Here is a 24,669-nt window from a genome sequence, read left to right as displayed (position 1 = left end):
AACTAGGTACAGCCTGCCAATCCAAAAATGATCAGTTTATTCCTGCTGTTTTTGTTCTATATGGGTCCTAACTGCTAAAATGGTTAACCCAAAAGTGCACAATTCACCCTCCTCTCCATTTTTCATCACTTATTTTCACTAAAGCGAAATAACGAAGGTCAAACAACAAAACCTGACTGAACATTCATCAAGAACTTGATAACAAAGCTCTTCACTAAATAATTAGTTACTAGCTTTAATTTCATATTCATCAAACTCATTTAAGCATGAATTGGTTTTATCGGACCAGAACAGATAGACAAAACTAATGGCATCTGTTTAATTTAACCATAAACTGAATATATATAACAACATTAATAAATTAGTAATTCTGAAATACATACTGTAGATTTTGCCAACTGGGCTACTCGGTGCAGAGCTTATCTTCCTCTGATCATTCTCCATGTTTTGTAATAAGTAATTCAAAGATGCATGCCGAGTGAAGCCTTGCTTAGTGTTTGAGGCAGGGAAAAGATTCTTGGCAAATGCTTCTTTTGAAATCTTGGGTAACGGCGTACTAGGTGCAGCTGAGGTAGTCAGTGTAATGGGTTTTATATCTGCAACAATAGCAGTTTCATTCATGATCAAAGTTTATTTCATTGATTGTGAAATCAAACTAATTTTCTGAGGAAAATGGTAGAACTGCAAGAACGAGGGAAGTATAATTTTATGAAAAGAATTGTGTACCGATTAGGTCTGGGAATCCCTCTGGTCCTATCCATTTAAATGCTGGCTTCCGTCCTCTCACCTCTGTTACATGTACTTTCTTTATAAGTTCAAGGCTGGTGAGAACATTAGCGATATCATAGAGTCGTCTGATTTTAGCTGTGAGATAAAATATATTGATTAGCAGGTCGCGAAAATCGTACTTTACACATTTTGATCTTTTAAGTCTTTCCCATACATCTATAAAATAAAAAGTATTCATTACCTGTCCCCTCAAGGGGCAGTAAAAGAAGTGGGGCATTATTCCAAAGATCTCAGCTCAACTGATGGCTATATATCGCACTATTATGAACAGTGAATAAAGTAATGTCTATGAGCTGTCTGGCATACAAGAACTGCTGTGTGATTCAGTCATAAGAATCAAATTTTAAAAATCCATATTTTATTTGTTGTATCTAACTCACAATCTATAACCTGATCACTACATTAGGTTAAAATTTACCTGTTTACCCCACTAACAAAACCAGGATATTCCAATGATCAAGGGCAGTTTAGTAAACTTGAGAACCAGTAACTAATCATCCTGGAACACAATGATATTCACAACTGTCCAAAGCTTTAAAACCCGTTGAGTGAGATTCTTTGGCGTTTATCGGCGGGGAAAGGTGGCCCGCCATTGGACAGCGGTGGGATGTTCTGGTTTTGCCGCTGACAATGAGATTTCCTGTTGAATCCATCCCACAGAATTTACCCGAGTTAGATACAACACCGAGAAACCTGGGGCGGGGTGTGCCTTTGGCGGCACCAGAAGATCCCGATCTCGCTCATTATTCCTCATTCTATGTTCCATTCATAGTATGTCCAGCCGAATCTCTTTGTCCTAAGATTTTATATAGTTCCAGTTTAATACATACTTTTCATCAAACTCTGTTATCTTTCCTCTCTCCCTCTAGCTCCAGCATAGCCAAGTTAAACTACAAATTAGGCCCAAGCTCTTGTACATGTTCAAATACCTCAATCTCTGTTTAATAGAGTTTGGAGCAAATAGAAGTTTGTACTAACTTTCAACACTGAAATAATTGCTTGAAGAACTGTTCACTGGCTACGTTAATTGAGGAACAATGCTGAGAAAATGCTTCCGGGCTCCCCAACGTCGGATTTGGGAGAACCCCAAAGATACACTGGGGAATTCACCTTGGAAGTTCCGTTCCCAGTAAGTATTTGAACGGTAATTATCCAGAAGTACTAGCTTCCTCTGGGCAATTGCGTGCACAATGAACCATCTGAAAAGCGATTTACAATCGCTAACTTCAGATGGTTCCACCAGCGTTACGCTAATAGCTACTCAGAAAAGGTTAAAAGAAATAAAACAGCTTCTAACTTCTGAGTAACTATTTTAAACACCCAGACCAATCCACACACGGGACTCCCCACACACCCAACTCTCACAGAGGATGCCCACAGCCCCGACTAATCCCCACGGTCCCGACTCTCATCCCCAATCCGGCTGGAATCCTCCCCACACCCTTCTCCCTCACTCCGACTCTATCAGATCAACGCTTGGCCTCTGGAAAAGTTGCACTGCCTGGAAGGCCAGGTGAGAGAGAGAGAAAGAAGAAATTTAACGCAAGTAATTTCGGATGGAGTGACAATCTGATGCTGATTGCCACATCAAGGAAGTTATGGCCAACAAAATTTCCTGTATATAGCAAATCCCACCCCAAACAACTTGGGAATGAGTTGGTAAATTTGGATATTTGAATACCTATATTAACCTGTTTTCCAGACTTTCCAGTGACACTAAGCTTCAGTACTTTAATGTGATGCTCTAGTGTGTGATCAAGTATAATTAAAGCTCTCGGTCTTACATTTTGGCCAAGAAGAAATTTTTTAAAAGAGTGAAAATGTAAACTAAGTGAATGAAACAGGATAGTCTTCACCCAGAGAATTCTGATTTCTAATCTAAAAGCAACTTCCTAGACCAAAAGGAAAAATGTAGTTATCATGAGACAACTTTCATTCACACAGGACTTTTAAGTAATGAAAGTAGACTATTGAATAGGTGTTTCAGATGAGAAATAATAATAATACACTGTGATACACAATGTTGATGAGTATAACCATTATATTAGAAAAATATAATTAAGAAAACTTAACTGAACAAATTCAAATAGGGCTATGGAAGAGGTGAGAGTGAGGAATTAGGTAGTGCCGATATATTCAAAAGCCTAAGAAAAGAAACAGCAATATTTGTAGAGACTGAATGGGGTCAAGAGCATGTATTTAAAGGAAATATGGGATAACAGCAGCAGTTTTGGAAGAGGGACCTATGCCTGAGATAATAGTGCAGCTGATAACGTCAGCACATTTTGACTGAGACAATCAGAGAGGGAGTGAACCTTGGCTCCGAAGCAAAAAGAAATGTTAAAAATAAAACACATTTCATCTTTCCTCTTAAACACACCCTTTAATCTCTTCCCCTCACCTCCTCCCACTTTTACAAAGAAAATAAACTCAAGGCATTAACCAACAAAACTATTAGCCTAAAAATGATAACAGTTTACATCACACAGCCCTGCTGTGCATAACTCATCTCAGGCTTTAGGATCCTAAACAAAAATAACAGCAGGGGTATGAACTCTAATAATGGAGATTCACATGTGGGTTGAGGGTGATTTTGTACAGTAAAGGAACAATACAAATTGGAAAGATTCCACGGTCTATTCAAGTTAGTGAATCCCAGACAAGACAGTGGTTAAGATACCACAGTTGGTTTCAGTTCGATAAAATAATCTAATTAATTCAACGTCAAACAATAAAGCAGTTAAAACCAAAGTAAGATTGCAAATGGCAAATGCTGCAACACCTCAGCAATCTTTAATGATTCGTTATTTCGATATGGGCCCTCAGCAGCTTATTCACTCACAGATTTGATGTTTGGTTGCTGTTGGTCTCATTTAGGACAACTGAAAGTACATCATAATTGGTCCAGATTAGGGAGGGGAAGAGAAGGAAAAAAAAAAATGATACGAGTAATAAATCAGGGTGCTCTGTGGTTCCCACCAGTCAAATACCTCGCTGACACATCAAATAAGGCAGTGCTCCCCAAATGTTTTCCCACTGTGACCCCATTTTAATGCTTTTAAATTGATGTGACCCCGGCGTGAGAGCGTAGGGTTGAGGTTATGATATTGGCTAAGGCTGTGAACTTTTCCCAAAATGATTCCAAGAGTCATAGAATTTACAGTGCAGAAGGAGGCCATTCAGCCCATCGAGTCTGCGCCGGCCCTTGGAAGAGCACCCCACTTAAGCCCACGCCTCCACCCTATCCCGGTAACCCAACCTAACATTTTTGGACACTAAGGGCAATTTATCATGGCCAATCCACCTAACCTGCACATTTTTGGACTGTGGGAGGAAACCGGAGCACCCGGAGGAAACCCACGCAGACACTAGGAGAACATGCAGACTCCACATAGACAGTGACCCAAGTCGGGAATCAAACCTGGAACCCTGGAGCTGTGAAGCAACTGTGCTAACCACTGTGCTACCATGTTACCCACAGTGTCGATCCATGGCTGCTATTACCCCAGGAAACAGTCAATGCCTTCAAATGATGAGGAAAAACTTAGTATCATAATTCAGCAGGAAATCTTTAAAAAGCTGTTTACCTCAATAGTATAAAGTTGCTAGTGTGTCCATCTCCGTTGATAGCTAGATAGAGAGATTGGTATTTTATGGGGGGTCTTGCCCACTGCTTAGAGATCTGGCAAGAGCCCGTCTCGTCTCTTTTAGGGAAGCCCCACCAAATTAAATGTCTTCCCCAGGATCAAGGACCCCAAGGCAGAAGATGCTGCTGGTATTCATAGGGTTAATGTGGGACTGAGTACAGCATCATACACATCAACGATGTAAGAGAGCACATGATCAACACCCAAGGTCAGTTGAGTGTCAGACAGAACCGTGTATACTTACAAGCATGGAGTCAGTTTCTAGCTTGTACCTTTAATGTATATCTGTAAATAGTTCGAAGAATCAATAAGATTTAACCTACATATGACTGTGAAGAATTCTTCAGACCTACCGATGTGTAACCAACACCCTACAACATGGCGACAAGTTGAAAAACCCCAAAACTTGCAGAAAATGCAGGGGAAAAATAAAATGCTGGACTGATCTGATGTGATAATCCTCAACATCACTTTCCCACCTTATCCCCATAACCCTAAAAGATACCCTCTGTGGTGAATGTCACTCAGTAATTCACACTGTATTTACTATTGTACTATTGTAAGCGCAGTAGCGTTATCCGACCACTAGGGGGAGTAGCTCTGGGAATGCTCAGGAGTTTGTACAGGGCTCCACCCTTGGCTCCGCTCACAACTCCTCCCCCTAGACTGCTGTATAAATAACCGTGTCCAGAGCCAGCCTGAGTTCATCGAGAGTTCAACGGGTAACAGGCTGGCTCTGAAGTAAGTAGATTAAAACCACTGGTCATATCTGAAAGCACGTGTCTCGTGAATTGATGGTTCCATCAATTTAATCTACTTAAGAACAGTCAGGATCGATCATGGAATCAGCCCTCAAGCCTGGATGCCTAGAACTCGACCCACAGGATGTAGAGGCAAAAGAAATCTTCTCCCACTGGCTGCGGTGCTTTAAGGCCTACCTGGCAGAAGCGAGCTCAGCCGAAACTACAGAGGAACAGAAGTTAAGTCTACTGCACGCGAGGGTGAGCCACGGAATCTCTACGCAACTAAACTGGGCCAGTTCATATACTGCAGCGCTAGCGATACTCGATAAGATGTATGTAAGGCCCATTAAAGAAGTTTACGCACGCCACATGTTCACGACTCGCCACCAGCGGCCTACAGAATCACTCGCCGAATTTCTAAGAGAGCTCAATAATTTATCAAATGACTGTAACTATCAAGCGGTTACCGCGGCTGAACACAGAGAACTTGCTGTACGCGACATTTTTGTAGCGGGCCTCAGGTCTAATTAGTCAGACCATAAATAGATTTACGCTCCTCGACACGTATCCCCTCCCCAGGATTGCAGACGTGGTAAATCAGATCGCCCAGTATCGGCTCTTTTCCACGGTGGATCTGAAGTCTGCATACCACCAGCTCCCAATCCACCCGGAGGACCGCCACTACACGGCATTCGAGGCCGATGGCCGCCTCTTCCATTTCCTCCGAGTCCCCTTCGGCGTCACTAATGGGGTCTCGGTGTTCCAACGAGCAATGGACCGAATGGTGGACCAGTACGGGCTGCGGGCCACGTTTCCGTACTTGGACAATGTCACCATCTGCGGCTATGACCAGCAGGACCACGACGCCAACCTCCACCGTTTTTTCCAGACGGCGCAGAAATTAAACATCACCTACAACAAAGAGAAATGCGTTTTCCGCACAAACAGACTGGCCATCCTCGGCTACGTCGTGGAAAACGGAGTCCTGGGCCCAGACCCGAACTCCCCCTCCCCCATTGCCCCAAGGCCCTCAAACGGTGCTTGGGCTTCTTCTCCTACTACGCCCAGTGGGTCCCTCAATTTGCGGACAAAGCCCGCCCACTCTAAGGCCACACGATTTCCCCTGTCAGCTGAGGCACGCCAGGCCTTCAACTACATCGCCAAAGCGGCCAGGAGGGCGGTGGATGAATCCACTCCATTCCAGGTTGAAAGCGACGCCTCAGAGGTAGCTCTGGCAGCCACACTAAATCAGGCAGGGAGACCAGTCGCATTTTTCTCCCGTACCCTCTCCGCTTCAGAACTCCGACACTCCTCAGTCGAGAAAGAAGCACAAGCCATTGTGGAGGCTATTCGTTACTGGAGGCACTACCTCGCAGGTAGGTCACCCTCATCACCGACCAACGATCGGTTGCCTTTATGTTTGATAACTCGCAAAGGGGCAAAATAAAGAATGATAACATTCTTCGGTGGAGGATCGAACTCTCCACCTATAATTACGATATTAAGTATCGACCCGGGAAGCTCAACGAGCCTCCGGATGCCCTATCCCGCGGGACATGCGCCAGCGCGCAGATTGACCGACTGAAAGTCATCCACAATGACCTCTGCCACCCGGGGGTCACCCGGGCTTGCCCACTACATCAGAGCCCGAAACCTGCCTTTCTCCAACGAGGAGGTAAAAGCGGTCACCAGGGACTGCCCGATCTGTGCGGATTGCAAACCGCACTTCTAGGGCGAAATCCTCTGCGGACCGTCGTGACGCCCATTTCCGGCGAGCAAAAGCGGTGCAGATGACTCCAGCGTCGGGGCCTTCTTTTAGGCCGCTAATCTCCGTTCCCAGAGGGGCCAGCATCGGACCGACGCGATACGCGTCATTTTAATGCGCTGCAGAAGTGGCATGTTGAGAGAGAGAGGACAGGTACCGGCGTGGGGAGAGGAGGAGAGGGAGGGGGGGGGGGGGGGAGAGGAGGATAGGGAGAGGACGAGAGGGGGGGGAGAGGACGAGAGGGGGGGGAGGACGAGAGGGGAGGGGGAGGAGAGGGAGGGGGGAGGAGAGGGAGGGGGGGGAGGAGAGGGAGGGGGGGGTGGGGAGGAGAGGGAGGGGGGGTGGGGAGGAGAGGGAGGGGGGGGGGGAGGAGAGAGGGGGGGGGGTGGGGAGGAGAGGGAGGGGGGGGTGGAGAGGGAGGGGGGGGAGGAGAGGGAGGGGGGAGGGGGGGAGGAGAGGGAGGGGGGAGGAGGAGAGGGAGGGGGGAGGAGGAGAGGGAGGGGGGAGGAGGAGAGGGAGGGGGGGGAGGAGGAGAGGGAGGGGGGGAGGAAGAGAGGGAGGGGGGGGAGGAAGAGAGGGAGCGGGGGAGGAGAGGGAGGGGGGAGGAGAGGGAGGGTGGAGGAGAGGGAGGGGGAGGAGAGGGAGAGTGGGAGGAGAGGGAGAGGGGGAGGAGAGGGAGAGGGGGAGGAGAGGGAGGGGGGAGAAGAGGGAGGGGGGGAGAAGAGGGAGGGGGGAGAGAGGGAGGGGGGAGAAGAGGGAGGGGGGGAGAAGAGGGAGGGGGGGAGAGAGGGAGGGGGGAGAAGAGGGAGGGGGGGGGAGAGGAAGAGGGAGGGGGGGGAGAAGAGGAGGGAGGGGGAGGAGAGGGGGGGAGGAGGAGAGGGAGGGGGGAGGAGAGGGAGGGGGGAGGAGAGGGAGGGGGGAGGAGAGGGAGGGGGGGGAGGAGAGGGAGGGGGGGAGGAGAGGAGAGGGGGGAGGAGGAGAGGGGGGGGAGGAGAGGGAGGGGGGGGAGGAGAGGGAGGGGGGGGAGGAGAGGGAGGGGGGGGAGGAGAGGGAGGGGGGGGACGAGGGAGGGGGGGGAGGAGGAGGGGAGGGGGGGGAGGAGAGGGAGGGGGGGGAGGAGAGGGAGGGGGGGGAGGAGAGGGAGGGGGGGGAGGAGAGGGAGGGGGGGAGGAGAGGGAGGGGGGGAGGAGAGGGAGGGGGGGAGGGAGAGGGAGGGGGGGAGGAGAGGGAGGGGGGGAGGAGAGGGAGGGGGGGAGGAGAGGGAGGGGGGGGAGGAGAGGGAGGGGGGGAGGAGAGGGAGGGAGGGAGGGGGGAGGAGAGGGAGGGGGGGAGGAGAGGGAGGGGGGAGGAGAGGGAGGGGGGGGAGGAGAGGGAGGGGGGGAGGAGAGGGAGGAGAGGGAGGGGGGAGGGAGAGGGAGGGGGGGAGGAGAGGGAGGGGGGGGAGGAGAGGGAGGGGGGGGAGGAGAGGAGGGGGAGGAGAGGGAGGGGGGGAGGAGAGGGAGGGGGGGAGGAGAGGGAGGGGGGGGAGGAGAGGGAGGGGGGGGAGGAGAGGGAGGGGGGGAGGAGAGGGAGGGGGGAGGAGAGGGAGGGGGGAGGAGAGGGAGGGGGGGGAGGAGAGGGGGGGGGGGAGGAGAGGGGGGGGGGGAGGAGAGGGAGGGGGGGGAGGAGAGGGGGGGGGGAGGAGAGGGGGGGGGGAGGAGAGGGAGGGGGGGGAGGAGAGGGAGGGGGGGGAGGAGAGGGAGGGGGGGAGGAGAGGAAGGGGGGGGAGGAGAGGGAGGGGGGGAGGAGAGGGAGGGGGGGAGGAGAGGGAGGGGGGGAGGAGAGGGAGGGGGGGGAGGAGAGGGAGGGGGGAGGAGAGGGAGGGGGGAGGAGAGGGAGGGAGGAGGGGGGGAGGAGAGGGAGGGAGGAGAGGGAGGAGAGGGAGGGGGGGAGGAGAGGGAGGGGGGGAGGAGAGGGAGGGGGAGGAGAGGGAGGGGGGAGGAGAGGGAGGGGGGAGGAGAGGAGGGGGGAGGAGAGGGAGGGGGAGGAGAGGGAGGGGGAGAGGGAGGGGGGAGGAGAGGGAGGGGGGAGGAGAGGGAGGGGGGGAGGAGAGGGAGGGGGGGAGGAGAGGGAGGGGGGAGGAGAGGGAGGGGGGGGAGGAGAGGGAGGGGGGGAGGAGAGGGAGGGGGGGGAGGAGAGGGAGGGGGGGAGGAGAGGGAGGGGGGGAGGAGAGGGAGGGGGGGAGGAGAGGGAGGGGGGGAGGAGAGGGAGGGGGGGAGGAGAGGGAGGGGGGGGAGGAGAGGGAGGGGGGGAGGAGAGGGAGGGGGGAGGAGAGGGAGGGGGGGAGGAGAGGGAGGGGGGGAGGAGAGGGAGGGGGGGAGGAGAGGGAGGGGGGAGGAGAGGGAGGGGGGGGGAGGAGAGGGAGGGGGGGAGGAGAGGGAGGGGGGAGGAGAGGGAGGGGGGGAGGGAGGGAGGGGGGGAGGAGAGGGAGGGGGGAGGAGAGGGAGGGGGGGGAGGAGAGGGAGGGGGGAGGAGAGGGAGGGGGGAGGAGAGGGAGGGGGGAGGAGAGGGGGGAGAGGGAGGGGGGAGGAGAGGGAGGGGGGAGGAGAGGGAGGGGGGGGAGGAGAGGGAGGGGGGGAGGAGAGGGAGGGGGGGAGGAGAGGAGGGAGGAGAGGAGGGGGGAGGAGAGGGAGGGGGGGGAGGAGAGGGGGGGAGGAGAGGGAGGGGGGGAGGAGAGGGAGGGGGAGGAGAGGGAGGGGGGGAGGGAGGGGGGGAGGGAGGGGGGGGGAGGAGAGGGAGGGGGGAGGAGAGGGAGGGGGGAGGAGAGGGAGGGGGGAGGAGAGGGAGGGGGGAGGAGAGGGAGGGGGGAGGAGAGGGAGGGGGAGAGAGGGAGGGGGGGAGAGAGGGAGAGGGGGAGAGGGAGGGAGGGGGGAGGAGAGGGAGGGGGGAGAGAGGAGGGGGAGGAGAGGGAGGGGGGGAGGAGAGGGAGGGGGGGGGGAGGAGGAGGGGGAGGGGGAGAAGGAGGGGGGGGGAGGAGAGGGAGGGGGGAGAGAGGAGGGAGGAGAGGGAGGGGGGAGGGGGGAGGAGAGGGAGGGGGGGAGGAGAGGGAGGGGGGGGAGGGAGGGGGGGGAGGAGAGGGAGGGGGGGAGGAGGGGGGGGGGAGGAGAGGGGGGGAGGAGAGGGAGGGGGGGAGGAGAGGGAGGGGGGAGGAGAGGGGAGGGGGGGGAGGAGAGGGAGGGGGGGAGGAGAGGGAGGGGGGGAGGAGGGAGGGGGGGAGGAGAGGGAGGGGGGGAGAGGGGGGGGAGGAGAGGGAGGAGAGGGAGGGTGGGAGGAGAGGGAGGGGGGAGGGAGGGGGGAGGATGGAGGGGAGGAGAGGGAGGGGGGAGAGAGGGAGGGGGGAGAGGAGAGGGAGGGGGGAGAGGGGGGAGGAGAGGGAGGGGGAGAGAGGAGGGGAGGGGGAGGGGGGGAGGAAGAGGGAGGGGGAGGAGGGAGGGGGGAGGGGGGAGGAGAAGGAGGGGGAGGGGGGAGGAGAGGGAGGGGGGAGGAGAGGAGGGGAGGGGAGGAGAGGGGGAGGGGGGGAGGAGAGGGAGGGGGGAGAGAGGAGAGGGGGAGGAGAAGAGAGGGGGGAGAAGAGGGAGGGGGAGAAGAGGGAGGGGGGAGGAGAGGGAGGGGCGAAGAGGGAGGGGGGAGGAGAGGGAGGGGGGAGGAGAGGGAGGGGGGAGGAGAGGGAGAGGGAGGGGGGAGGAGAGGGAGAGGGAGAGGGGAGAGGAGAGGGAGGGGAGGAGAGGGGGGGAGAAGAGGGAGGGGGAGGAGAGGGGGGGAGAAGAGGGAGGGGGGAGAAGAGGGAGGGGGAGAAGAGGGAGGGGGGAGGAGAGGGAGGGGGAGGAGAGGGAGGGGGGAGGAGAGGGAGGGGGGAGGAGAGGGAGGGGGGAGGAGAGGGGGGAGGAGAGGGGGCGGAGAGGGAGGGGGAGGAGAGGGAGGGGGGAGAAGAGGGAGGGGGGAGGAAGAGGAGGGGGAGAAGAGGGAGGGGGGAGAAGAGGGAGGGAGGGAGAAGAGGGAGGGAGGGAGAGAGGGAGGGAGGGGGGAGGAGGAGGGAGAAGAGGGAGGGAGGGGGGAGGGGGGAGGGAGGGAGGGAGGAGGGGAGGGGGGAGGAGAGGGAGGGGGGAGGAGAGGGAGGGGGGGAGGAGAGGGAGGGGGGAGGAGAGGGAGGGGAGGGCAGGAGAGGGAGGGGGGGGGAGTAGGAGGAGAGGGAGGGGGAGGGGAGGAGAGGGAGGGGAGGAGAGGGAGGGGGGAGGAGAGGGAGGGGGGGAGGAGAGGAAGGGGGGAAGGACATCATCTGCTCTACCCTCGTCTACCTGTTCAGTCACCTTCTCAAAGAACTCGATACGGTTTGTGAGGCATGACCTACCCTTCACAAAACCATGCTGACTATCCCTAATCATATTATTCCTATCTAGATGATTATAAATCGTATCTCTTATAATCCTCTCCAAGACTTTACCCACAACAGACGTGAGGCTCACCGGCCTATAGTTACCGGGGTTATCTCTACTCCCCTTCTTGAACAAAGGGACCACATTTGCTATCCTCCAGTCCTCTGGCACTATTCCTGTAGCCAATGATGACATAAAAATCAAAGCCAAAGGCTCAGCAATCTCTTCCCTGGCTTCCCAGAGAATCCTAGATAAATCCCATCAGGCCCCAGGGACTTATCTATTTTCACCTTGTCCAGAACTGCCAACACTTCTTCCCTACGCACCTCAATGCCATCTATTCTAATAGCCTGGGTCTCAGCATTCTCCTCCACAACATTATCTTTTTCCTGAGTGAATACTGACGAAAAGTATTCATTTAGTATCTCACTTATCTCCTCAGCCTCCACACACAACTTCCCACCACTGTCCTTGACTGGCCCTACTCTTACCCGAGTCATTCTTTTATTCCTGACATACCTATAGAAAGCTTTTGGGTTTTCCTTGATCCTACCTGCCAAAGATTTCTCATGTCCCCTCCTTGCTCGTCTTAGCTCTCTCTTTAGATTAGGGGTGGGCATACTTTTCCGTGCAAGGGCCACATTCAGAAATTCACAATTTTAAAGGGCTGCATAGTATATTAATTAATAGTCCCGGTTGTAACCAATTAGCGTGCGGCATATACCTCAGCGCTTCCCCCGGCGGCATCCTGCCTTTAGCCCTCTTTTTCTCTACTTTTCAAAAATGGCGCTTCACCCGGTTATGATTCTGGGCGCCTCATATAGAACATAGAACAGTACAGCACAGAACAGGCCCTCGATGTTGTGCCGAGCAATGATCACCCTACTCAAGTCAACGTATCCACCCTATACCAGTAACCCAACAGCCAACCCCCCCCCCCCCAATTAACCTTATTTAAAAAAAAAAAAAAAAATTTTTAAAAGATTTTTTTTTAATGACTTGATCTTGGTGGGCCGCATAAAAACCTTTGGCGGGCCTCGCGGGCCGTAGTTTGCCCACCCCTGCTTTAGATCCTTCCTCGCTTCCTTGTAACTATCAAGCGCCCCAACTGAAACTTCACGCCTCATCTTCACATAGGCCTCCTTCTTCCTCTTAACAAGAGATTCCACTTCTTTGGTAAACCACGGTTCCCTCGCTCTACCCCTTCCTCCCTGCCTGACTGGTACGTACTTATCAAGAACACGCAATAGCTGTTCCTTGAACAAGCTCCACATATCCAGTGTGCCCAACCCTTGCAGCCCTACTTTCTCCAACCTACACATCCTAAGTCATGTCTAATGGCATCATAATTGCCCTTCCCCCAGCTATAACTCTTGCCCTGCAGGGTATACTTATCCCTTTCCATCACTAACGTAAAGGTCACCGAATTGTGGTCACTGTCTCCAAAGTGCTCACCTACCTCCAGATCTAACACCTAGCCTGGTTCATTACCCAAAACCAAATCCAATGTGGCCTCGCCTCTTGTTGGCCTGTCAACATATTGTGTCAGGAAACCCTCCTGCACACATTGTACAAAGAACGACCCATCTAATGTACTCGAACTATATCTTTTCCAGTCAATATTTGGAAAGTTAAAGACTCCCATAACAACTACCCTGTTACTTTCGCTCTTTTCCAGAATCATCTTCGCCATCCTTTCCTCTACATCCCTAGAACTATAGATAGGTGTTGGATGGCTGGCACAGACACGATGGGCCGAAGGGTCACTGTTGTGCTGAAAACTCTGACTCCAAGGAGTCAGACACCAAACAGAGGGACCATGAAAACCTGGTTTGAACAAAAAAACAAACAATTGATGATTATAGATGACTTCCTGGTCTGCGATGAGTGGCTGGTCATCCCAGTCTCCCTGCAGCCAGAAATTGTTCAAATAAATACATCGGGGTAATGCTGTTTGTTCCCTTATTTCCCCTTTCTTTTATTTTGATCGATGGATGATGAAGGGACGTGTCTAAGTCAAGCGTCCTGAATCTTTAAGCAGCTGAATTTAAAAGTTTTAGGAGAGAAGTTTGGTAGTTTCAGCTAGGTTGAACAGGAGGTTGCAGACTTATCGGCACCAGAGACATAGATGGGGTGGGATTCAGTTTGATTGGCTTGTGGCCAATGAATTGGTCTGAAAGGCCGTATTCTGCCTGGTATCAGGTGCTGATTGGATCCTATCCTAGTGGAAGGCTTTTCAGAGTCCCAAGGACTTTCAGTTTGATCCTGGCAGCTCAGAGACGTCTGTCTGTGCTCTCACTTGTCTTTTCTCCAGAGAAGCTGTGTGGGCTGTATTCTCTGAACGGACAGAGAAGCAGCTGGATGAATCTATCTACAGGGAAACATTTATGGGCTGCAAACAGAGGCAAGAACCTACAAAGGCCTGCATGAATCCACAATAAAAAACACAAACTGAAGGCAGGTTTGAAAAGGAGTGAAGTGCTGGAAACCATCATCTGAAACAGACTCTTTTTCCTTTCACTTATGACTTTTACCCTTTTCCACCTCTTTGTTTTTGCGTTTTGTGTGAGGGTGTAGAGGGTGGGGACATGTTAGAGTGGGTATTAGGAATCGGGTAATAGTTCACCAGTATATTTCATTATAGTTCTTGTTATAAATAATCAGTAATTGTGGTTACATTTACAAACCTGGTGACTGTAATTATTGGGCAGCCAAGGGTATTTTTATAAGAATTATTGGTTAATTCCCTTGTGTTGTGACTCCGAGGCAGAATGGATTGAGAAAGAACCTCACAAAGACAACAAGAACCGCATCATCTCTTGAGCCTTCCGTAAAATGTCTCAAATTGGAAGTGGAAGGGAATTGAATCAGAGAAAATGTTATTTTAAGAAACGTATTACTGTTACATGCCCCCAATGACAAACCAAAGAGCTGCAGTTCAAGGCATAAAATGAAGATGTTGCCAGAGTCCCAGAGGACCATAGGCTAGTCCCCACTTTGAGAGCTGACTGGTGATGATTTAACCGGAGAGTCACCATACAATCTCAAAACCGCGTGGGTTTCCTCCAGGTGCTCCGGTTTCCTCCCACAGTCCAAAGATGTGCAGGTTAGCTGGATTGGTCATGCTAAATTGCCCTTTAGTGAGCAAAAGGTTAGGTGGGGTTACTGGATTACGGGAGTAGTTTGGGGGCATGGGCCCCCTTTCAGAAGGTCGGTGCAGACTCATAGAATTTACAGTGCAGAAGGAGGCCATTCGGCCCATCGAGTCTGCACCAGCTCTTGGAAAGAGCACTCTACCCAAGGTCAACACCTCCACACTATCCACATAAACCAGTAGCCCCACCCAACACTAAGGGCAATTTTGGACACTAAGGGCAATTTAGCATGGCCAATCCACCTGACTGGATTGGATTGGATTTGTTTATTGTCACGTGTACCGAGGTACAGTGAAAAGTATTTTTCTGCAAGCAGCTCAACAGATCATTCAGTACATGGAAGAAAAGGGAATTAAACAGAATTCAAGAAAATACATGAGAATACATAATAGGGCAACACAAGATATACAATGTAACTACATAAGCAATGGCATCGGTTGAAACATACAGGGGGCGATTCTCCGCACTCACGACGGTGCGGAGAATAGTGGGGGTAGTAAATTTTTACGGCCACGCTAGTCTGACACCCTCCCGCTAATCTCCCCCCCCCCCCCCACGCCCGCCTCCCGACACGAATCGCTGCCCGCCGTTTTTTTACGGCGAGCAGCGATTTTCAGCTGGCCGATGGGCCGAAGTCCAAGCCCTTTACGACCGTTTTTAGGAACGTCAAACACACCTGGTCTGACCGTTAGTAAAAACGGCCGTAAAGTTGGGATCTTGGGAACCATGGCACCGATTGGCACGGCAGTACCACGGCCGTGCCAAGGGTGCCATGGGCCCGCGATCGGTGGGCACCGATCGCGGGCAGCGGGTACTTACCCCGCGCATTCTTTGTCCTTCCGCCGCCCCGCTGTATCCATTCGCGGGGCGGCTGAGGGGCATCCCGGCCCGCGCATGCGCGGGTTTCGCGCAAATGCGCGATGACGTAATCCGCGCATGCGTGGGTTGGAGTCTTCCAATCCGCGCATGTGCGGCTGACGTCATGTGACGCGTCAGCCGTCGCAAACTCTGGCAAGCGGTCTTAACGAAATTCGTTAAGCCTGCGATGCCGGAGTTCACGGCCGCGGCATGCTAGCCCCGACCGGGGACCAGAATCGGTTCCCGGTCGTGGGGGCGGAGGCTGGCGTCAAACCCGCCCGTTTTTGACGCCAGCCTCATGATTTCTCCAGGTTTCGGAGAATCAAGCCCACAGGGTGTAGTGTTAATGAGGTCAGTCAATAAGAGGGTCATTTAGGAGTCTGGTGACAGTGGGGAAGAAGCTGTTCTTGAGTCTGTTTGTGTGTGTTCTCAGACTTCTGAATCTCCTGCCCGATGGAAGAAGTTGGAAAAGTGAGTAAGCCGGGTGGGAGGGATCCTTGATTATGCTGCCCGCTTTCCCCCGGCAGCGGGAGGTAGATGGAATCAATGGATGGGAGGCAGGTTCGTGTGATGGACTGGGCGGTATTCACGACTCTCTGAAGTTCCTTGCGGTCCTGGGCCGAGCAGTTGCCATACTAGGCTGTGATGCAGCCCGATAGGATGCTCTCTATAGTGCAACTGTAAAAGTTGGTAAGGGTTAATGTGGACATGCCGAATTTCCTTAGTTTCCTGAGGAAGTATAGGCGCTGTTGTGCTTTCTTGGTGATAGCGGTGGGAGGAAACCGGAGCACCCGGAGGAAACCCACGCACACATGGGGAGGATGTGCAGACTCCTCACAGACAGTGACCCAAGCCAGAATCGAACCTGGGACCCTGGAGCTGTGAAGCAATTGTGCTAACCACAATGCTACCATGCTGCCCTCTATGGGCCGAATGGCCTCCTTCTGCACTGTAGGGATTCTATCATCTATATTCATAAACTCAGGCGAGGGACAAGGTTCAGATGGCAGGGCCTACACGAATAACCTCAGCCGGCACAGGAATTAAACCCACACTGTTGGCTCTGCATCACGAACCAGCCATCAGCCAAGTGAGCTAACTGATCCCAAGGCGTATCAATTGTACGTCTGTACAAGGAGAAATGAGGAATTCATATTTGTACATAAATAGGTTTACAGATTATCAAGTCATACTTTTTGTTGCCATTATAAAGTATTCCACTTACTCTTAAACTTGCTGTGATCCAGATCCACCTTCTGGTCATCACCAATTAAGATTTTAGCAGCAGTGTCCAGACTAACCACTCTGGGTTTTGATACCAGGAATAACATGACAAATTTCTGGCTCATTACCCTCAGGGATTTGTCCTTCCGTCCATTTACTGAGGCTGCAGATGGAAAGATCAATTTTAATTGTAATAGAGAAAACCAGCAAGTTGCTCTACATAAATGGACTGCCCCAAATTCTACAATCTTGGTTTGGTATTTTATTACTGAATCCAGGGAACCAATTATTAAGTTTCTTGCTTTCAGTTTCACTGTTTTCTGTACTTTTCCACTGCAATTTATAGCAGAAAGTCACCAGACAGGAGGTTGCTCAACAACAATGTCTGTTAGAGGGGTATCCAATCAGTCCCACTCCTCTATTTGTCCCCTATATGGCATACACTTGTATGTCCAATTCCTTTTTGAAAGTTTCTACTGCATCTTTCAGGCCATGTATTCCAGACCTTCATAACTCACTGTATTAAAAAAAGTAATTGTTCTTCTTAAATCCATGTCCTCTGGTTACTTACACTTCTGCCAGTGGAAAATTATTATAATTTACTGTATCAAAAACCAATCAAAAAGGGTATATATACTTTTCACTGTACCTCGGTACACGTGACAATAAACAAATCCAATACCAGTGCAGTAGCTGTACTGGAACAGGTTGGCTATGGGCATGGCACGTCCTTGAACACATCAGGTCGTCAGTACTATTGCAGGAATATTGTCAGAGCCCAGTATCCAGTCCCTTCAACCATTTCTTGATATCATGTGGAGAGAATAGAATTGTCTGAAGACTGGCATCTGTGATGCTGGCGTCCTCCGGAGAAGGCCAAGATGGATCATCCACTCAACACTTCTGGCAGAAGGTTGTTGCAAATATTATCTTTGACTCCAGCATTGCATCTTTCAAAGGGATAGCAACTGCAACAACATACACTTGGGTCCAACTGGATATATGGACAAATTCGTTGGTAGGCAATGCCAAATAGCTCCTAATATTTTATTTATAGGCTTGACTTGGCTTGGTAGTAGAATGCTCATCTTGGAGTCAAGGTTTGTAGGTTCAAGTTGCACTTCAGGACACAAAAATCTAGGCCAATAGTTAAGGAGTTCTGCACCGTGTCATAATTTGACCAAGACTTTAAATGAGACCCTGTCTGTTTGTCCGATTGGATGAGAAATAATTGCATCACATCATTTGAAGAACAATGGGCGGGAATCTCTGGTCCACCAGCCATGTGTTTCTTGGCTGTGTGCCATTTGGCGGCAGGATCCTATCTTCCCGCCAATTGTCAATGGGATTTCCCACTGGCCGGAATTCTCTGGTTGTTGCAATTCAATTTTAATAATAATAATCGCTTATTGTCACAAGTACCTTGTGTATAAATTGGTTACTGTTTGTCGAATGGAGAACATTTCAAGAATGGAGAAGGGGCAGGATTAAATGGCAGAAGCAAATTTTGAGTCGCCAAATATCTATGTGGCCACTTTTTGTGGCTATACTTATGGAATCAGAAGTACCGGGAATTAACAATAATCTGTCTCGATTGAAGCCATGGACCTACAAGCTTGGTGGATTGAATAATCCTTTCTCATGTCCCATCTTAACACTGTGAACATAGTGAAAAGTCACTACCAGACAAAAAGCAAGTCAGAAATATTGACAAAGAAATGTCCAAATACAGAATCTCCATTATCTTAATGCTTCATATGGGATGGGGAGGTGGCCAGAGTTAGAAAGGTGCTGCTACAAAGGGGAAGGCAGACAGGGGGTTTGGGTCTTCCGAACCCGATGTATTATTACTGGGCGGTGAATGTGGAGAAGGTGTGGAGCTGGGTCAGAGGGGTTGATTCCAAGTGGGACAGAATGGAGGAGAGTTTGTGTAGGGGTCGGGATTGAAGACACTAGCAACAGCGCCGCTCCCGATGGCCCCGGGGAAATACTCAGGGAGTCCGGTAATAATAGCTTCATTGAGAATTTGGAGGCAGTTTCGCCAACTCTTCGGGTTGGGGGCTGGGTCAAGGGAACCACGGGCGGAATTCTCCGCAGGGGGCTGAATTCGTGAAGGCCGTCGTGAACTCGGCCGAGGTTCACGACGGCCTCGGAGCCCGCTCCCCGCACCTAATTCACCCCCACCTGAGGGGGCTAGGAGCGGGCCTCCGTCTTTCCCGACCGCGACCTTGTCGCGCCGAGAATGTGAAGTCATCCGCGCATGCGCGGGTTGCTGGTTCCAATCTGCGCATGCGCGGATGACTTCATCGCGCAGACGGCACGAACCCGCGCATGCGCGGTGCTGTCTTTCTCCACCGCCACCCAGCAAGACGTGGTGGCTAGATCTTGCCGGGCGGCGGAGGGGAAAGAGTGCTTCCGTTTTGGACGCTGGCCCAACGATCGGTGGGCACTGATCGCGGGCCTGTCCCCTCCCGAGCACAGTCGCGCTGCTCCCATCCAAATCGGGCCCCTAGATGCCCCAAACGGACATCTGGCGCCCATATCACGACGGCAGCGAGCAGGTGTGTCTGCTGCCGTGTTGAAACGGGCGTGATGGCCCAGCCGCTTGGCCTCGGAGAATTGCCGCTCGCCGTATAAAACGGTGAGCGGCGATTCGTGGCGTGGGGAGAATAACGGGAGTGCGTGAAAAATGTCGGGAGGCCCTCCCGCTATTCTCCCACCCGGCGTGGGGGGGGCGGAGAATCGAGCCCCACAGATTTGAGCCAGGGAAGTGGGACGGAAATTTTCGGAGAAGGGGATTAAGACACTAAAAGATTTGTTCCTTGGGGGTCGTTTTGCAGGATTGAAGGATCTGGGAGCGAAGTATGGGCTGGAGCAGGGGGAAATATCCCGTACCAGCCTCCCCGGACAGGCGCCGGAATGTGGTGACTAGGGGCTTTTCACAGTAACTTCATTGAAGCCTACTCGTGACAATAAGCGATTTTCATTTCATTTTCATTTCAAATGTTTAGATACATGCAGGTTTGGGATTTTGCCAGGAAGGAGATACAGAGCTTGCCGGAGGAACCGGCCTCCACATTGCTGGAGGAGGTGCTGACGACAGGGGGGCTGGAGAAGGGGGTAGTGTCGGTGGTTTACGGGCTAATTTGGAAGAGGAGAAGACACCACTTGAAGGGATCAAAGCAAAGTGGGAGGAAGAGTTGGGAGAGGGTATGGAGGAAGGGTTCTGGTTTGAGGTGCTCCGGAGAGTGAACGCCTCCACCTTGTGCACGAGGTTGGGGCTGATACAGCTGAAAGTGATATATAGAGCATACCTTACAAGGGCGAAAATCAGCCGGCTCTCTGAGGGGGTAGAAGATGCGTGTGAACGTTGCGGGGGGGCTCCCGCAAATTACATACATATGTTTTGGTCCTGTCCAAATCTGGAGGATTACTGGAAAGAGGTTTTTAGGGTAATCTCTCAGGTGGCGCACGTAAAACTGGTCCCGGGCCCTCGGAGGCCATATTCGGGGTGTCGGACCAGCCAGGGTTTGGAAACGAGTGTAGAGGCAGATATTGTAGCCTTCGCCTCGTTGATCGCCCGAAAGCTGATCTTGTTGGGAAGGAGAGCAACCTCTCCACCTCGTGCCCTGGTGTAGCGGGGGGGGTCCTGTTGGAATTCTTGACTCTTGAGAAGATTAAGTTTGAACTGAGGAGAAGGATAGAGGGGTTCTATAATTCATGGGCGTTATTCATTATGCACTTTCAAGAATTGGATAACGTCGTACATTTGTTGGGGACATTTGTTGGGGTAGGGGGGGCAACTGTATGTGTTAATGGTGACTATGGGTGATTCCTGATTCCTTTTTGTTATTTGTTTATGTTAACATGCGGGCAGTTGTTTGGAGGGTTAGTGGGAGGATGGGATTGTTGTTGTTGATATGGGAAGTTACATTATATTCGTTACTGCTTATTGTTTATACTGCTTATTGTTGGTGGGTGCACATTTGGGAGAAAATGTGAAAAAGGAGAATAAAAATAAATATTTTAAAATAAATCTTAATGCTTGTGTACCCACTAGGGTGGCACAGTGGTTAGCACTGCTGCGTTACGGAGCTGAGGACCTGGGTTCGATCTCGGCACTAAGTCACTGTCCATGTGGAGTTTGCATTCTCCCTGTGTCTGTGTGGGTCTCACCCCCACAACCCAAAGATGTGCAGGGCAGGTGGTTGGCTACGCTAAATTGCCCCTTAATTGGGAAAAAAAATGTTGTTAAATGTTTGCATACCTGCTCTAAATTCCATTCCAGGAAGTTCCACAAAATACATTTCTTTAGGCTTCACCTCACTGTTGTTGCCTGAGTTTTGCTCTCGTAGTGGCTCTTTTATATAGTTCTCGTGTAATTCAAACCCTTTCTTCTTGATGTGTAACATCTGTTCTGCATATTTTTGATCTTCACCAACATTCTTCAATGTTCCCAGTGTGTGAGTGAGATTGTGGCGGCCATGCCATGTGTACCGATTCTTAGCAAGCCGACTCACCATATGCAAGCTTTCTAGAACATTCACAATATCGTAGATACGTCTACGTTCAACATCTATTGAAGGAGGAATTACAATTCTGTTAAGTAATCAAGTATACTATTTCTGACAGCAGATTCATACTTTGATCCTTCTACATGTCCTACTTAATCTTCTTTATATGAAAATATAACATCGAGTTTCATGATAATACTCAGAGTTTAACCCAATTTTCCCGTTTACATCTAAAATTACTCTCCTCTCCTACATTTGGCAAGTGATCTTTCGCAGATCCAAAGTTCTCAACAGTCCTCTGCTAAATTGTCCACATGGCATTATTCATGTGAAAATCCAAATAGTGAAAGCTGACCATTAAGTTGAGTCTTAATCATGCTTTTGTGTAATAGTAACAAGTGCATACTGCAGTATTGGTCAGCAGAGATGGAAAAGTGAGAATTCTAGTAGTTTGTTAGTCAGTGTGCTTTCCTGGCCCAAGATGATCAGGCTGCAGGAAGGAAAATTGAGTCCACCTACACTCCTGCAGCTGTGTTCAAATTATTTTTAAATAAGACCATAAAATGTAGATATTACAAGAAGTTGGAGATACCTCAACATATCATGTCTTGGATCAACTAATAAAGTAACTAGAATCTAAAACAGAAAATACTGGACCATCGCAGCAGATCTGACAGCATCTGTGGAGAGAAAAGGGAGCCAACATTTCGGGCCTGGATGTCTCTTTGTCAAAGCTTTGACAAAGAGTCATCCAGATTCAAAACGTTAGCTCCCTTTTCTCTCCACACATGCTGTCAGATCTGCTGAGATTGTTCAGTATTTTCTGTTTTTGCTTCAGATTCCAGCATCCACAGTAATTTGCTTTTAACTACAAATCTAATTGCTTCAAGGAAATTTGCTATAGAATAACCTGATATTACAGTAGCGAAAGTCTCTCTTCAATTGAGCTACACATGCCTCTCCAAGCACAAAGACCATTCACAAATTACATTATCGTAAATTGCCACAACTTAAGTCTTCAGCAGGAGGTTAACAACTACAGGTAATAAATGCCTCAAAAGAAAAATACTTTCTATCGGAGGTTAAATCAAAACTAAATGCAGCAATTTTCAGGTTTTCCCTAACCTTAAGACCTCCATCCACATATTGCACATATACTGAATGCAGATTTAGTGCATCAACTCACTCAGTTCTGTTGCTACTTCATCCAAGCATATATCATTGTTCACCGCAGGGTTGGGATAGTCAGGATACCGTGCCAGGAATCTAAAGCACAACAAACCCAGACTCTTTTCTTTGCGACTTGGATGAAATTTCTCAAATTCTTCCCCAGATAACTGGTCCTGAAATTCAATTACAGCCAGTTTACATCATGTTGCCATTTCAAAATGTTCGGATAGTATTTATTAGTTTTATTGCGTATTATTTTCCAAACCTGATTTTATATTGTAGAACTACCCATAATACAGAAATCCTGCTTACGGAGGCATGAAAGTAATGCTTCTGAATAGTTACTATACCTGTAAATTCTCATTTGTCTCCGAAGCATGATCGTCATCCACAAGCAACTCCTGCTTCTTCTTTTCCCTGCTCCTAATCTCTGGACTAGCAGCACTGATTAACATTTTCAAATTAGCGGTAGGTGTCCATGGTTCTCCAACAGGGGATTCCTGAAGCTTTTTGGTGTGGTCATGGTTCCTAAATCCTTTCTAATTGCTCCCAGTATGGAATGTGAGGTAGAGGATTGTTGCTTCAGTGGAGTTTTTGTTGCCTTTTTATGTGGTTCTAAAAATATATTTTCCTGTTTTGAAAGAGACAAAAATCCAAATTTTATGGGGCCATGCATCATTTTTGACATATTGTACAGAGTTGGTTAACGTAAATTGATCTCTGGTGCGGTAAACAAGCAGTAAGATTTTTCCAAACACTTTAAACCAATTATCAAGGTATAGTTTAGCTCAGTGGGCTAGACAGCTGGTTTGTAATTCAGAACAAGGCCAGCAGCGCGGGTTCAATTCCAGTACCAGCTTACCCGAACAAGCGCCGGAATATGGCAACTAGGTGCTTTTCAGGGACAATAAAAGATTATTATCCAATTTTTTAAAAAAAATGAGATATTTACACCCCATCAAAACAGACAGCGTATTTACCCATCCATTATGGAGATATTTAAAGGCCCCAGTTTGGAACTTGTCATCAACAGCCAATCCAGAGCAACATATTATAATTCATTTTAGTATATGTAAGAGTGTGGAGTGACATTAATTGCTTGGCTTTTTCAAAGATCCAACCAAATAGTGTCCTCCTGTGCTGTATTATTCTACAAAAGGTTACTATGGAAAAAATCTGTACAAATCGCTAGCAATAGCAAGCAACTTACCCTTTGGTTGATTTCAGGAATGTCATCTTCAGGTTTTCCATTTCTGTCAGCAGCATTCATGTTTTCGCTTAGATTTTGGAGTTTTAAACAAACGCTCGTCATCTTGTTTAACTAAAAAAACTGACAACATATTATTATTTGACTTTTTCCAACGTTAAAGTACTTCAATCCATCTGACTGTATTTAAAATATGGATTTGAATTACAGACTAAAGAATGACAAGTTTCACCGATGCTGAAAAGGGAGACAAAGGAGATAAATACCACCCTTGAAAAAAAAGTAAGCTAATGGTGAACCTTAGACAAGATATAACTAACTAAAAGAGAGCCCAGTAAGAAGTCTTACAACACCAGGTTAAAGTCCAACAGGTTTGTTTCAAACACTAGCTTTCGGAGCACTGCTCCTTCCTCAGATGAATCCATTCACCCGAGGAAGGAGCAGTGCTCCGAAAGCTAGTGTTTGAAACAAACCTGTTGGACTTTAACCTGGTGTTGTAAGACTTCTTACTGTGCTCCCCCCAGTCAAACGCCGGCATCGCCACATCATAAAAGTGAGCCAGTTTGGTCAGTTAGCCAGACGGCCAGGCGATGGTTCCGATTCATGGCAACATCAATTCCCCTTCCAGCTAAAGGCAGACTCCTAGCCCAGTCGCATAGTAAAATTACGACATAGGCCGTGTTTCAGCGAGCCTCAAATAGTCAACAATGAGTAGGGGCGAGGAAGAACTAAAAGGGGATAAAGACTGGCATTCATGTAGGACCTTTGATGCCTTTGAGTGCATTTGGCAAGTAGCCGCTGTTGTAATATGTAGTAGGAGGGCGGCAACCAATTTCTACGCAGCAAACTCCCACCTGAAAGGAATCTGATGATGATAATGACCAGATAATCTTTTTTGAGGATGCTGGTGATTAGGATACATTAGCTTAAAAAAAACATTATATCTAAAAGAAAATTGATTTTCATCAATGCACAGGTGGCAGCAGCTCCCCACCCCACCTTGTGTGGGCGGGACCTGGGCGCCAGGTGAGCCCTCGAGGACGCGACGCCCCGCCCCGCGGTGATTGACAGCGGCCGGCGGCCAGTGGCCGCTGCGTTGCCCCGAGCGACCGCCCAAACACTGGCCAAGGCGGGCCAATCAGCGCGGGGAGGAGGCGGGACACCCTTCCCCCATTGATGATTTCC

At 50.3% G+C, this 24,669-nt stretch overlaps 2 protein-coding genes across 2 annotated transcripts in view; both read right to left on the bottom strand.

Annotated features, from left to right (window-relative positions):
- The window catches only part of LOC119971975 (transcription factor E2F8-like), a 42,289-nt gene extending 18,688 nt beyond the window's left edge, over positions 1-23,601 (bottom strand). The window contains 8 exon segments of the mRNA XM_038808372.1: positions 384-596; positions 727-864; positions 16,595-16,756; positions 20,861-21,169; positions 22,294-22,450; positions 22,628-22,788; positions 22,791-22,908; positions 23,488-23,601. Of these exon segments, the coding sequence (XP_038664300.1) occupies positions 384-596; positions 727-864; positions 16,595-16,756; positions 20,861-21,169; positions 22,294-22,450; positions 22,628-22,788; positions 22,791-22,908; positions 23,488-23,589 (1,360 nt within the window). The 5' untranslated portion in view covers positions 23,590-23,601.
- A 635-nt stretch (positions 23,602-24,236) lies between these two features.
- LOC119970961 (transcription factor E2F8-like) overlaps positions 24,237-24,669 on the bottom strand; it is a 15,754-nt gene continuing 15,321 nt past the window's right edge. The window contains exon 6 of the mRNA XM_038806072.1: positions 24,237-24,388. Coding sequence (XP_038662000.1) covers positions 24,237-24,388 — 152 coding nt within the window. The remainder of the gene's footprint in view (positions 24,389-24,669) is intronic.

This window comes from Scyliorhinus canicula, chromosome 9 (genome assembly GCF_902713615.1).
Source record: "Scyliorhinus canicula chromosome 9, sScyCan1.1, whole genome shotgun sequence".
Lineage (NCBI taxonomy): Eukaryota > Metazoa > Chordata > Chondrichthyes > Carcharhiniformes > Scyliorhinidae > Scyliorhinus > Scyliorhinus canicula.
Note: the sequence above shows the minus strand (reverse complement) of the source record. Positions and strands in the feature narration are given on the sequence as shown.